At 42.5% G+C, this 12,447-nt stretch overlaps 1 protein-coding gene across 1 annotated transcript in view; it reads left to right on the top strand.

Annotated features, from left to right (window-relative positions):
- Positions 1-12,447, top strand: part of SVEP1 (sushi, von Willebrand factor type A, EGF and pentraxin domain containing 1) — a 131,285-nt gene that overhangs the window by 66,493 nt on the left and 52,345 nt on the right. The window contains 11 exon segments of the mRNA XM_080987996.1: positions 316-335; positions 338-381; positions 383-461; positions 2,318-2,431; positions 5,098-5,211; positions 6,035-6,236; positions 6,896-7,053; positions 8,843-9,044; positions 9,430-9,605; positions 9,751-9,875; positions 11,901-12,024. Coding sequence (XP_080844122.1) covers positions 316-335; positions 338-381; positions 383-461; positions 2,318-2,431; positions 5,098-5,211; positions 6,035-6,236; positions 6,896-7,053; positions 8,843-9,044; positions 9,430-9,605; positions 9,751-9,875; positions 11,901-12,024 — 1,358 coding nt within the window.

Here is a 12,447-nt window from a genome sequence, read left to right as displayed (position 1 = left end):
ACCGAATGGTGATTTTGCCACAGGTGTTTCATCCATCCATTACTAGAAGCTGCCAAGCTGTGCATGGATGGGAGCAGCAGAACAGTTCTCCCTATTCAATCAGTGTGTTCTGCAATTCAACCCAAGCAGTTGGGAATATTTCAAACCATGGAAAATACTAAATTTAGCCCAAGACTCGATTTGGACAAAGCCCTACAAACCTTCAAGCATATGATAGAATAATCTTATGTAACTTACTAGGACTTGAGGTTATTTAATTATTTAACTAGCCTAGTTTATACTTCTGGGCAAGGTAAACCAGTTTGTTGCTTTCAGGGTTCCCTTTGCTTGCATTAATAAACTGTGTTATTTCCATTGGCAAAACAGGTATTCCATGAGTGGTTTCCTGGAACCTTGCAAAAATGGAACTTGCAAGCATGTTGGAAGTGGGTACATCTGCATATGCTTCCCTGGATATGAAGGTAAACGATAGTGTCGACTGGCAACTTGTACAGCACATGGAGGGTTGGATCCAAATAATTGTGAGTGGAAGGAGAGAAAATGTATTAGGGGTTTTTTCCACCGTGACCTCTTGCACCTGTGGCTCCAGTACAACTGTTTGTGACTAACTCCTACGGAAAGCATTAAAGCTTGTTAGTAATGATTAACTTGATACATCAGTATTAATAGGATGTGCAGCCTGCTCCTAAGGTTAGGGTCCCACCAAGTTCGTTGGTGCATATTCTCTAGTTACTGAGTGTAGCAGAGATGAAGAACCTGTGGCCCTACAGAATAGGGATGGGCAATACCTGGTTTTCAGCATAACGATCTATCATCAGCTAAGCATCACACTATACCGATATATCACAATGTCTGAAATAAGGATCGAGCTATGTAGAGGCATTGGCTGGCTTCACAGTTTCCCCCACATTATGATTTTTGCCAGTGGCTGCTTTGTGACTCGCTGCCACCTGCAGGATGCAGGGGAGAGCTTAGCCGGTAGAGTTAACAAGAGCTGCAGGAATCGAGAGAAGCATTGGGTGGTTTCCCCCACATTGGAATTTTTGCATAGCGTGCGCACACACACACACACACACCATGATTTGCGATATTTTTGCCAGGTCAAAAATTATGAAACTGATATCACAATATGGACCTCAAACCCGGTTTTGGATGATCTAACCCCCAACCCTACTCCAGATGTTGATGGACTACAGTTTGCATCATCTGACCATTGGGCGTGCTGGTCCAAACTTGTAGAAGATACCATGTTCCCCATCCCTGGTGTATAGGATTAAGTGACAACAAACTCTGTAGGAACCATTTCTGAAGCCACAACAAGACCAGGCTGCATGTCCTATAACTTTAGCTAGATGGCATGAATTGTTTTCATAAAACGTATTTTAATACTGTGCATTTACATTTAAGCAGCACTTTGCTTAGCTAGAAACTTTTATTTATTTATTTGCATTTCATTTAGGAGCTGCTTCCCCTGAAAGATTTTGAAGCAACTTAAACAATAAAAACACATGCATAGCAACCATTTCACATCCTGAACAGATACAAGATGGGGTTTAGAAACTTCACTTAAAAGTTTGAGTTGCTGAAAAAAATGAGGGTCTTTAGTATAAGTCGTAAAGACAGCAAGTGTCCTGATATGGAAAAGGAATGGGGTACCGGGCTCTCCAGCCAATATATGGGTTGTTGGGGTGGGGAAAGGACAGTAGAGTAGAGTAGAGGGGAAAGCCATTTTGCACAAGTAGAAGCCCTTGCAAAAGGGGACGCGGGTGGGCCACTGTGGGGTAAAAACCTCAGTGCCTAGGACTTGCCGATCATATGGTTGGCGGTTCGAAATCCCCGCGGCGGGGTGAGCTCCCGTCTTTCGGTCCCAGCTCCTGCCCACCTAGCAGTTCGAAAGCACCCCTAAGTGCAAGTAGATAAATAGGTACCGCTTTATAGCGGGAAGGTAAACGGTGTTTCCGTGTGCTGCGCTGGTGCTGGCTCGCCAGAGCAGCTTCGTCACGCTGGCCACGTGACCCGGAAGTGTCTCCGGACAGCACTGGCCCCGGCCTCTTAAGTGAGATGGGCGCACAACCCTAGAGTCGGACACGACTGGCCCGTACGGGCAGGGGTACCTTTACCTTTAACTTTTAAGCCCTTGCAAAGGACTTAATCTTCTGACAGGACTCACGAGTTGGAAATCCCCAAACCTTTTTGTATATACTTATTTATTTATTTGTGTTATATTCATTTGGAATTTTAGTTTGCTGTTTCTTCCCCTGCCCCTCCTTAGTAACCCCAATATGTTTGTTTGTTTTTCTTTTGGGTTGTGTTTTAGGCTTAAAATGTGAAACAGATATTGATGAGTGCAAGTCACACCCCTGTCTCAACAAAGGGATTTGCGAGGATGGCAATGCAACTTTTATTTGCCAGTGCCAGCCAGGCTATACAGGTGACAAATGATGAACTCAGGCGTCAACTCCAGGTTGCATATGTTAAAAAAAAAGAAGAAAAAGCCAAGTGTTGGTCATACTTGATTTTGCTTTTAAATTATTTGCCTTCTGTGGAATAAGTTACCGTATTTTTCGCTCTATAAGACGCACCAGACCATAAGACGCGCCTAGTTTTTGGAGGAGGAAAACAAGAAAAAAAATATTCTGAATCTCAGAAGCCAGAACAGCAAGAGGGATTGATGCACAGTGAAAGTAGCGATCCCTCTTCCTGTTCTGGCTTCTGGGATAGCTGCGCAGCCTGCATTCGCTCCGTAAGACGCACACACATTTCCCCTTACTTTTTAGGAGGGAAAAAGTGAGTCTTATAGAGCAAAAAATACAGTAGTTAGTTGCAAGAAATTGGACCTTTTCAGTCAGCTGATGATAAAATAATCAGTACACTTTTTATGGTTGTGATGTAGAGGAATTTGATTCAACGGTGCATGTTTTAGAAGTTCTGATGATACAAGAAAAATGGCTTATTTAAGATGTCAGAGGCTGCAATTCATACTTATCTTAAAGCTTGTCCCACTGATATGGTCCGTATACCCTGCTTTTTGCAACTTATAGATGGTTCCCATACTCTGGCAGCTTACAGAGAGAGGTCTGCTTAGCTTCAGTAACCAGACTGTGTCAAAAGTAGAAATAGCTGGGCTTGTGCTGACAGTCTAAGATTTAGCACTTGTATTTATGGAGATAAAAATGCTGGTGGTAAGATCTAGGAGATTTATTTTAGAATTCAGTTTTCGTGAGCGTATGAAACTGCCTTCTCCTGATTCAGGCCAGTACTGCCTGACTTCCTGATGCAGCGACCTTCTTAACACAAAATCAGGTGGTCTCTTCAGTCAACCTTTCACTTGTTGAAACTCCATACTTTGTTAGTTACTTGGTGTAAAAGGGTCTCAAGAGTGTCTTGATAAGATAAAATACAAACAGATAAAATCAATTAGGAGCCAGCGAATTTAAAAACAGTGTGCAATCATAATAAAAATGATAAGAAATTCCTGAAATATTCTTCCAACAGAACAATAAAAAGTGCAAAAGTTCAGTATTCCCAGATTGTCAGTCTTGGAACAGGCACTAGGAATAAATATGAGCAAGTTTTTACAGAGTAATTTGGCAAAAACAAAAACGAAAGTGGAAGGATTAGGTCTAGCAAAAGCTAAGGGTGTTCTGGTTTTTTATGCAAAAAAGGAGGATCACATTTAGGTTGTTTATTACTTTATGGCAGTGGTGGCCAAACTTGGCCCTCCAGCTGTTTTGGGACTAAACAGCTGTTTAGGGACTAAATTAAGAAATAAATGTATTTATATATTGCAACATTCCGTGTATAAGACGGAAAACTTAAAAAAATTGGGGGGAAATATAGTCTTATACATGGAAAAATACAGTACTCTATTAATGTTAGCTTTTCGATGTGCTTACAATAATTTTCCAAATAATCTACAAAACATTTCCAGTCTTTCTTAAATATTTTTTTCATTTTGATTTCCAACTCTGTTTATCAATCCTGCCATTTCTACATATTCTATCAGTTTCATCTGCCATCCTTTTTTTGGGGGGGGGGTGTTAGGGGTATTATTCCCTCTTTTCATCTCTGGGCATATCCCATTCGAGCTGCTTCTAGTCTCCTTTTCTGTGGCTGTACCGGGGCGACGAAGCAAACGAACCCAAGGGCCACTCAGGCTTGTCCCTGTAGCACTTAACTATAGCTTAACATGGCATCTAGACTAGAGCATCAACTCAAGCAAAATCCTCCTTGAGAAAACGAAAATGGAATTAAAGCTTTGCCTTGCAGAACTTGTGACAAACCGAGCCCATTGAGCCCATGCAGTGTCCAGCAAGGAGCTCTAATTTGTACTTCAAAAAGAAAGGAGATTGTCAGATTCCTTAGCAGTACTGGAGAACAACAAATACCGTATTTTTCACTCTATAGGACACACACACACACATAGGATGCACCTTGTTTTAGAGGGGGAGAACAAGGGGGGGGAATTCCCCCTTGCTGCTCAGCGTCCCTTCAGCAAAGCGGCAGGAGAAAGGGAGCCCCTTCCATTTCTCCTCCCAGTTCGCTGAAGGGGCGCTGCGCAGCTCTCCCTCTCTGCTGAAGCCAGGAGAGCAAGACTCTCCCAGCTTCAGCAAAAGGAACCCGAAGCCTTCGGAGCACAGCGCAAGTTCCCGCTGCGCTCCAAAGGCTTCAGGCAGCTATCCCTGAAGCCTGGAGAGCGAGAGGGGTTGGTGCGTAGCCTCCAGAGCACGGAGGGAGCGCTCCCTCTGCACTTCAGAGGCTTCGCGTTGCTATCGCTGAAGCCAAGGAGCCTGCATTTGCTCCATAGGACGCACACACATTTCCCCTTAATTTTTGGAGGGGGAAAAGTGCGTCCTATAGAGCGAAAAATACGGTAGTTCGTGCAATATGAGTGTGCCACATGGCTCACTTTGAAACCTGGAAACTCATGCTGTGGGTGGAAAGCACACGAGGAACCACATAATAAGTGGTAAATGAAACATGGAGACTCTGTGCAACCTGAGTAGATTTTTAGAACAACCAGTTCAGTGTTTTTAGGGTTGCATCTTCCATGCGTCTGAACTGTTAACAATGCTCTGTAACCATTATTGCTTGAAGGCTTGCAGTGTGAAGAAGAAGTAAATGAATGCAGTTCAAATCCATGTCTGAATGAAGCCGTCTGCATTGATGGTACCAACTCTTACCAGTGTCTGTGTGCAGAAGGATTCACGGGTAAATAACTGATTGCTTTGTATTAAGAGTTGCCAGCTTTTTATATTGTTCCTCTACCTTTAACAGCATCTTTCTACACAGACATTAGCAGGAGAAAACACCTGAAGGTGTAAGCTTCATCTTCTGACATGTGTTGTAAGAAGTACACCAGGCTATTTTTGTCATTGTTTGTTTAGAAGCACCACTACCTTCAGACATTTCTGTTTAAATACAGCCTCAGTGTATTCTGTACTGATAGAATTGAGAGGATTTCAGCTTTTATTGAAAAGAAATATAAAGATATAGCTTTCGTTTCAGATTCATACAGTCCCTTAGCATTTTAAACAGGAACTCTGTTACATGAAAAAGATTGGCAAAGATTTTAAACATTAATATGCTAGCAAAATATGTTGCTGCAACGCCTAAATAACTTCCCCAGTGTGTTTTGGTGAGGAAAGGTGCATTTGTTAGTGTTGTGTTTAACCTAACTAATAAATCACTGTTGTTGTTTACATTTTCATTAAAATGAGGCTGCATTTTAAACTGCATTTTAACCTGTATTTTAAATTGGGGTTTTCTCCCCTATTATGTTTTTACTGTAATTTTACTGGTGTTAGCTGCCCTGAGCCCGGCTCTGGCCGGGGAGGGCGGGGTATAAATAAAACATTTATTATTATTATTATTATTATTATTATTATTATTATTATTTTCTGGAATATTCTTTAGTTTTCATCTCTGTTCTTTTTAATCTGTCAAAGTTCCTGAAATCTAGAAATTGCCCGATAAAGACATTATGCTCCTATTCCCCCGCCCCTAACTTTTCTCTTTACACCTTTCCTCTCAGGTACTCACTGTGAAGCAGAGATAAATGAATGCCTTTCAAACCCCTGTTTAAACAAAGCTACCTGCGAGGATCGGGTTGGAGGTTTCTATTGCAAGTGTCCGTCAGGGTTTATTGGTACCCTCTGTGAAAAAAACATTAATGAATGTCTCAGCAGGCCTTGTGAAAATGGAGGCACCTGCAGTGATGCTATCAATGGCTACAGGTAAAAAGCGACAAGCATTAGCTTCATTTACAGCACATCTCTGTACGTGTTTTTCCCAGTAATAAGCCCTGTTGAGTTTAAGGGTGCTTATTCCCTAGTAGAGGGAGGCGGGTGGTGCTGTGGGTTAAACCACAGAGCCTAGGACTTGCCGATCAGAAGGTCAGCGGTTCGAATCCCCGCGACAGGGTGAGCTCCCGTTGCTCGGTCCCTGCTCCTGTCAACCTAACAGTTCGAAAGCCCATCAAAATAGTGAACTACAGTCATACCTTGTGTTGAGTTTGCTTCAGGTTGAGCGTTTTCAGGTTGCGTCCCATGGCAACCTAGAAGTAACGGAATGGGTTACTTCCGGGTTTCGCCGCATGCGCAGACGCTCAAAATGACGTCACACGCATGCGCAGAAGCAGCGAATTGTGACACGCGCAGACATGGGTTGCGTTCTGCTCAGGTTGCGAATGGGGCTCCGGAATGGATCCCGTTCGCAACCAGAGGTACCACTGTATTGGGTTTGTTTTTTTCAAACTGGCCATCTGCGCAGGCTGCTTGGAACTTGTAGCACCGGTTTCCCCTCTGCTTTGCTCCCTCATTTCACTCAGAACAACCAGGATTTTGTTTTGTGGACTGCTGCACTAAAAGGTGCTTTTGGGGTTTTTTGTCCACAGGTGCCACTGTGTCAGAGGATACACAGGACCGCAGTGTGAAGTGAACATAAATGAGTGTAACTCCAATCCCTGTGCAAACCAAGCGACTTGTGTGGATGCCTTGAACGCGTACATTTGTAAATGTCCCCCTGGCTTTACAGGCAGCAGGTGTGAAACAGGTACACAGGACCAAAGTATCAGGAGAAGGAAGGCTTGGCAAAGTTTCATGGCAACGCTAGTGCAGTTTTGAACTGATACCAGACGGCTGCTGTGACTGTAGCAGATTTTGCAAAGGGCAGTGTTCATGATCATAATGATTTAAATACCAAATCCAATCCCATTAAAAAGAGGAAACGAAAGGATATATGATTTCTGACATGATTGAGAATCGCAGAGCCAGAGACAAGAAGTTAGAGTATTAAAATCGAGATGTGGAAATATGGAAATAACGACCAGAGGCAGGATTGAGATTTGGAGTTATGCTTCAAGGTCCAGACTATGGGAAGTCCAAAAAATTAATAATTACTATTTGGAAGATAATTCAACCTTTTTATTTTAGTTTTTTATTTTTATTGGATTATGATTTGATATTTTAATTGGATGTTTTTTATTGGAAAATTAATAAAAACGATTTAACAAAAAAAAGAGGAAACCTTTGCAAATAGAAAACTGGCATATAGCGTTTTTGTCTCTGCTCAAGTGGCAATTTCATTTCTTATAGTACAGAACTCCAGTGTTATCGCTGGATTTCCTCCAAATGCTTGAGGTTCTATGCAAGAAGTACTGCATAAACAGAACGAATTCTGCCCATGCAACAGAATCCACAAGGCTTCCCTGCAACGCTTCAGAGCAGATTTTGGGTAGTGCAATGCATTCAGTCCTTGCTACCATGGAAAAGATTTTATTCCTACTCTGCTTTATATTACGTTGGTGTGGTGTAGCACACATACCGTATTTTTTGCTCTATAAGACGCACCAGACCATAAGACGCACCTAGTTTTTGGAGGAGGAAAACAAGAAAAAAAATATTCTGAATCTCAGAAGCCAGAACAGCAAGAGGGATCGCTACGCAGAGAAAGCAGCGATCCCTCTTGCTGTTCTGGCTTCTGGGATAGCTGCACAGCCTGCATTCGCTCCATAAGATGCACACACATTTCCCTTTACTTTTTAGGAGGGAAAAAGTGAGTCTTATAGAGCAAAAAATACGGTATATGATACTGTAGCTTTCGTCTTGCAATGAATAATGCTATATCTGCACTTTATGAAAAAGGCAGCCCTCCCATTAATTCTTTTTGATCCCTAACAAATTATGAGCATTTCTCCTTGCCAAAGCTTTGCAAATCTGCATGTTATTCCGTTTCCTCTACCGATCAGTGTAATGCATTGCGCGGTAAGAGTAAGCTTGCCATGAAACACTGGGAGCCTTTTAAAAAATATTAATTATGGGAGGGGCATTTTCCTTGTGATGGCAGGTGGAGAAGGAAGGCTTAAAACTTCCCCTGACTGCATGCTTCAGTCCTGATGGCAATCCAATATGTAGTTGCTATTATTATTATTTATTAAATTTCTATCACACCCTTCATCCATAGATCTTAGTTTGTCTTTGATGCAACAGATGGTACGTCTGTAGGCAAGAGGTGAAGGATCCTGGAATGGCATTGTGAGATCCAACCTCAAAGCAGATTGTTACAGTCAATCCCATCCGAAAACAAGAAAGTGACATGTTTTCTGCAGGCTCGCAGTCCCTTAAAAAGAAGAATGTTAGATTTCTGGCTATATGTTTGGAGGCTGGTGCTTCTTACAGAAACCAGGCATTTTAGGATTGTCTCAGGATCAACTTCCGTAGTTCACTAATGTGGGAAGCATAAGTGGAAAAGCAAACGAAATTGTTCATTTTGAAGGCAAGCATGTTTCTTAGCAAGCCATTGAAACAGTGAAACTTCCCCTCCCCCTTCCCGTTTGTTGCAGAACAGTCTTCCAGATTTAATCTGGATTTTGACGTGTCTGGGATCTATGGCTATGTTATGCTTGACAGCGTCCTCCCCTCGCTCAGCGAAATCACTTGTGCGTTCTGGATGAAATCGGCAGACACTACTAATTATGGGACTCCCATCTCTTACGCGGTGGAAAATGGAAGTGACAATGCCTTTCTGCTTACAGATTACAACGGGTAGGTGTGAAGTAGAAAACAGTGCTGTGTTACCCTCTAGATGAATTTCAGTATTCTTGGGGACCACGTAATTCTCCATGGGCAGAGCTGTAATTTGCTGCACACACAACCTTGAAAATTTCTCAGGTAATCAGGCTCTCTAGTGAAGCAGTTTCCCCTAAATACAAAGCATTTTTGTATACATGCTTTACCCTAATATATGCTTTTTAAAAATACACATTACTTGGCTGGACAACTGCAGAGGTGTGCATTTCAAAGGATGGCTGTGTTTCATTTTGCAAATTATTTCAGAAAGCGCAAATTTTGAAGGTTCACCTTTAAATCAATTCTTTTCCTTATCCCTGGGCAAAGATGAATCATTTTCTTCGTTCTCTCTCTTAATTAGGTGGGTTCTTTATGTGAATGGTAAGGAGAGTATTACAGACTGCCCTTCTGTGAACGATGGTAATTGGCATCACATTGCTGTCACCTGGTCAAGCCTTGATGGAGCTTGGAGAGTGTATATCGATGGGAAATTATCCGATGGAGGCAGTGGTTTATCTGTAGGATCAGAAATCCCTGGTATGGACCTTTCCATATTTATTTGATTATATTACTTAACAATGATGCATATTGATTGAGAGGGGTTTTTATGCTTTTCAATTACAGCACAGAAGGTGGGACCCAATTCAGTTATCTTCTTGTTCTGTTTTCCTTTTGTGAATAGGTGGGGGTGCGTTAGTTCTTGGACAGGAGCAGGACCAAAGAGGAGAAGGATTTAATCCAGCAGAGTCTTTTGTCGGCTCAATTAGCCAGCTCAACATTTGGGGTTATGTTCTGTCCCCAGAACAGGTACATATGTAACATTTTATTTGGTTCCTTTGAAGCTCAGGAGAGCTCTGGCAAATGAAAATATATTAAGCAATTTCCCACATTCTGGGCCTGATCCTTTGCTCTTTCTCTCCTCAGCTGCTCAGAATTGTTTTATATCTGTGAAAAATAAAACCATGTTGGCAGTAATGAAATGGGAAGGTAGTGGCTGTGTTCAGACAAGAATGAGCCTAGCTTCCCCCAGGCTCACACATCCTCCTGTGGCATTTTTATGAACCACAACTTAGTGTGTCACCCAAAGCCTAAACTGTGCTTGATCTATCAGTGGAAGCAGGGCACACCTCATAAACTATAGCCTGGAGCACTGCAAAACTCTGGTGTGTTTTTGGTTGTTTTTTGTTGTTCCTTTTTTGTTGTTTTGTTTGCTGTAGCAGACTAACATGGCTACCACTTACGGGATAAATGTAAAGGTAAAGGGATCCCTAACCTTTAGGTCCAGTCGTGACCGGCTCTGGGGTTGCGGCGCTCATCTCACTTTAATGGCCAAGGGAGCCGGCGTACAGCTTCCGGGTCATGTGGCCAGCTTGACTAAGCCACTTCTGGCGAACCAGAGCAGCACACGGAAACGCCATTTACCTTCCCGCCGGAGTGGTACCTATTTATCTACTTGCACTTTGACGTGCTTTTGAACTGCTATGTTGGCAGGAGCAGGGACCGAGCAACGGGAGCTCACCCCGTCGCAGGGATTTGAACCACTGACCTTCTAATCGGCAAATCCTAGGCTCTGTGGTTTAACCCACAGTGCCACCCACGTTCCTACTTACAGGATGGAGGGAGGCTAACCAGACCTTCTTCAAATGACCAACTTCTATGAGAGTGGGTGGAAGTTCTTTTTGGGGGTGGGTTGGTTTTTTTTAACTTACAATTTTGTTTTTTATTTGTGAACTGAATAGATGTTTATTTCCAAGCCATCAGTTTCTGCTTCTTCAGTTTCTTTTGAGATATCTTCTTCTTTTGAGCAACTTCCTCTTATGCCTTAGGGACAATTTGCTCCTTCTCTGTGAGGATCATCTCAATGTGGCAAGGAGAACTCATGTAGGGGTTAATGCAGCCATGAGCCCTGTAGGTCTGCCTGCGCATTTTGGGAGCTCTGTTAACCTGAATGTGCTCAATTACCAGAGAGTCTACATCCAGACCCTTGAGCACACACATTTTAAGAACGTGTGTTCTTAAAGTGAACACAAAGGTTGGATTTTGTGCATGATTTTGTGGGGTTCTTCGGATCAAGCGAGTAGTGGACCATTTTCAGAGCTTACCTTACAGCCACAGCTACCACTGGGGGAAAGCGTGGAAGTTCTTTGTTTATGTATTGGGTCATACATCACTTTAAACAGGTTTTTAGTTGAAAGCAATTAGTTGCTGTATGTTGTAGAGTTGGTTAGAGTGTTGGGGTTGTTATGTAACAGTTTTAATGACTTCCAAGATCTCTGTTTTCTCGTGAAAACACTCTGTTTTTCTGAAAGGGGTGTCAATATTCAAGAGCAGGGGTCAGCAACCTTTTTCAGCCGTGGGCCAGTCCACCGTCCCTCAGACCATGTGGTGGGCCGGACTATATTTTGGAAAAAAAATATGAACGAATTCCTATGCCCCACAAATAACCCAGAGATGCATTTTAAATAAAAGGACATATTCTACTCATGTAAAAACACACTGATTCCCGGACAGTCCGTGGGCCGGATTGAGAAGGTGATTGGACCGCATCCGGCCCCCGGGCCTTAGTTTGCCTACCCCTGTTCTAGACTGTCTTTTTTCCTGCCTAATCCATGTTTCAGGAAATAAGTGAGGAACAAATATTCTTCCAACCATTTCTGCACAACATTGTGTGTCTAACACCCCCAGTATTTCTCAAAGGACGGTCTTGCGTTCAGATACAGTGGACATGAGTTTGTTCAGTTTGATCATTCGCTGATCATTGCGGTGAGAAGGAAGAAGATGAATCAACTAATTAACAAGCTTGTATCTGTCCCTTTTCTTTTGAACTATCAGGTGAATTCCTTGGCTACTTCTTGTCCAGAAGAACTCCAAAAGGGCAATGTGTTGGCCTGGCCAGATTTCCTTCCTGGAGTTGTTGGAAGAGTGAAGATAGATTCCAAGAGCGTATTCTGTGCTGGTTAGAGCTCTATCTCCTAAAAGTGTTTTTGTAATATAATGCAATGGTTTTAAAACTCTGCTCGGGAAATCCTGGTGCACCCTGGAAGCTTGTCAGAGGTGCCTCATTGCATGCCCAGCCAAACTAGGACTTAGCGACAATGTGTTGGGTCTTTTAAGGGTAAGTCACAGTTGCGTTGCTCCTGCTCCTCCAGTCATGTTGCTGCTGTGCTGCTGTCAATTAAGCCATTGTTTGACTGAGGACTCAGCTATACAGCTGCAAATGAAATGTTTTAAGTGTGTTTTAATTTGCAATATATAATGTGACACTAGCTGGCAATGGTGAGCCTTATGAAAAATTCAATGTATTTTTTTAAAAACGCTTTTTAAAAAAGCATTTTCAGAATGGTTTCTATATGCATGTAGATTCCAGCTTAGTGTGTCA

The sequence above is a fragment of the Podarcis pityusensis genome (assembly GCF_964106645.2).
Source record: "Podarcis pityusensis genome assembly, chromosome: 17".
In the NCBI taxonomy this organism is placed as follows: domain Eukaryota; kingdom Metazoa; phylum Chordata; class Lepidosauria; order Squamata; family Lacertidae; genus Podarcis; species Podarcis pityusensis.
Note: the sequence above shows the minus strand (reverse complement) of the source record. Positions and strands in the feature narration are given on the sequence as shown.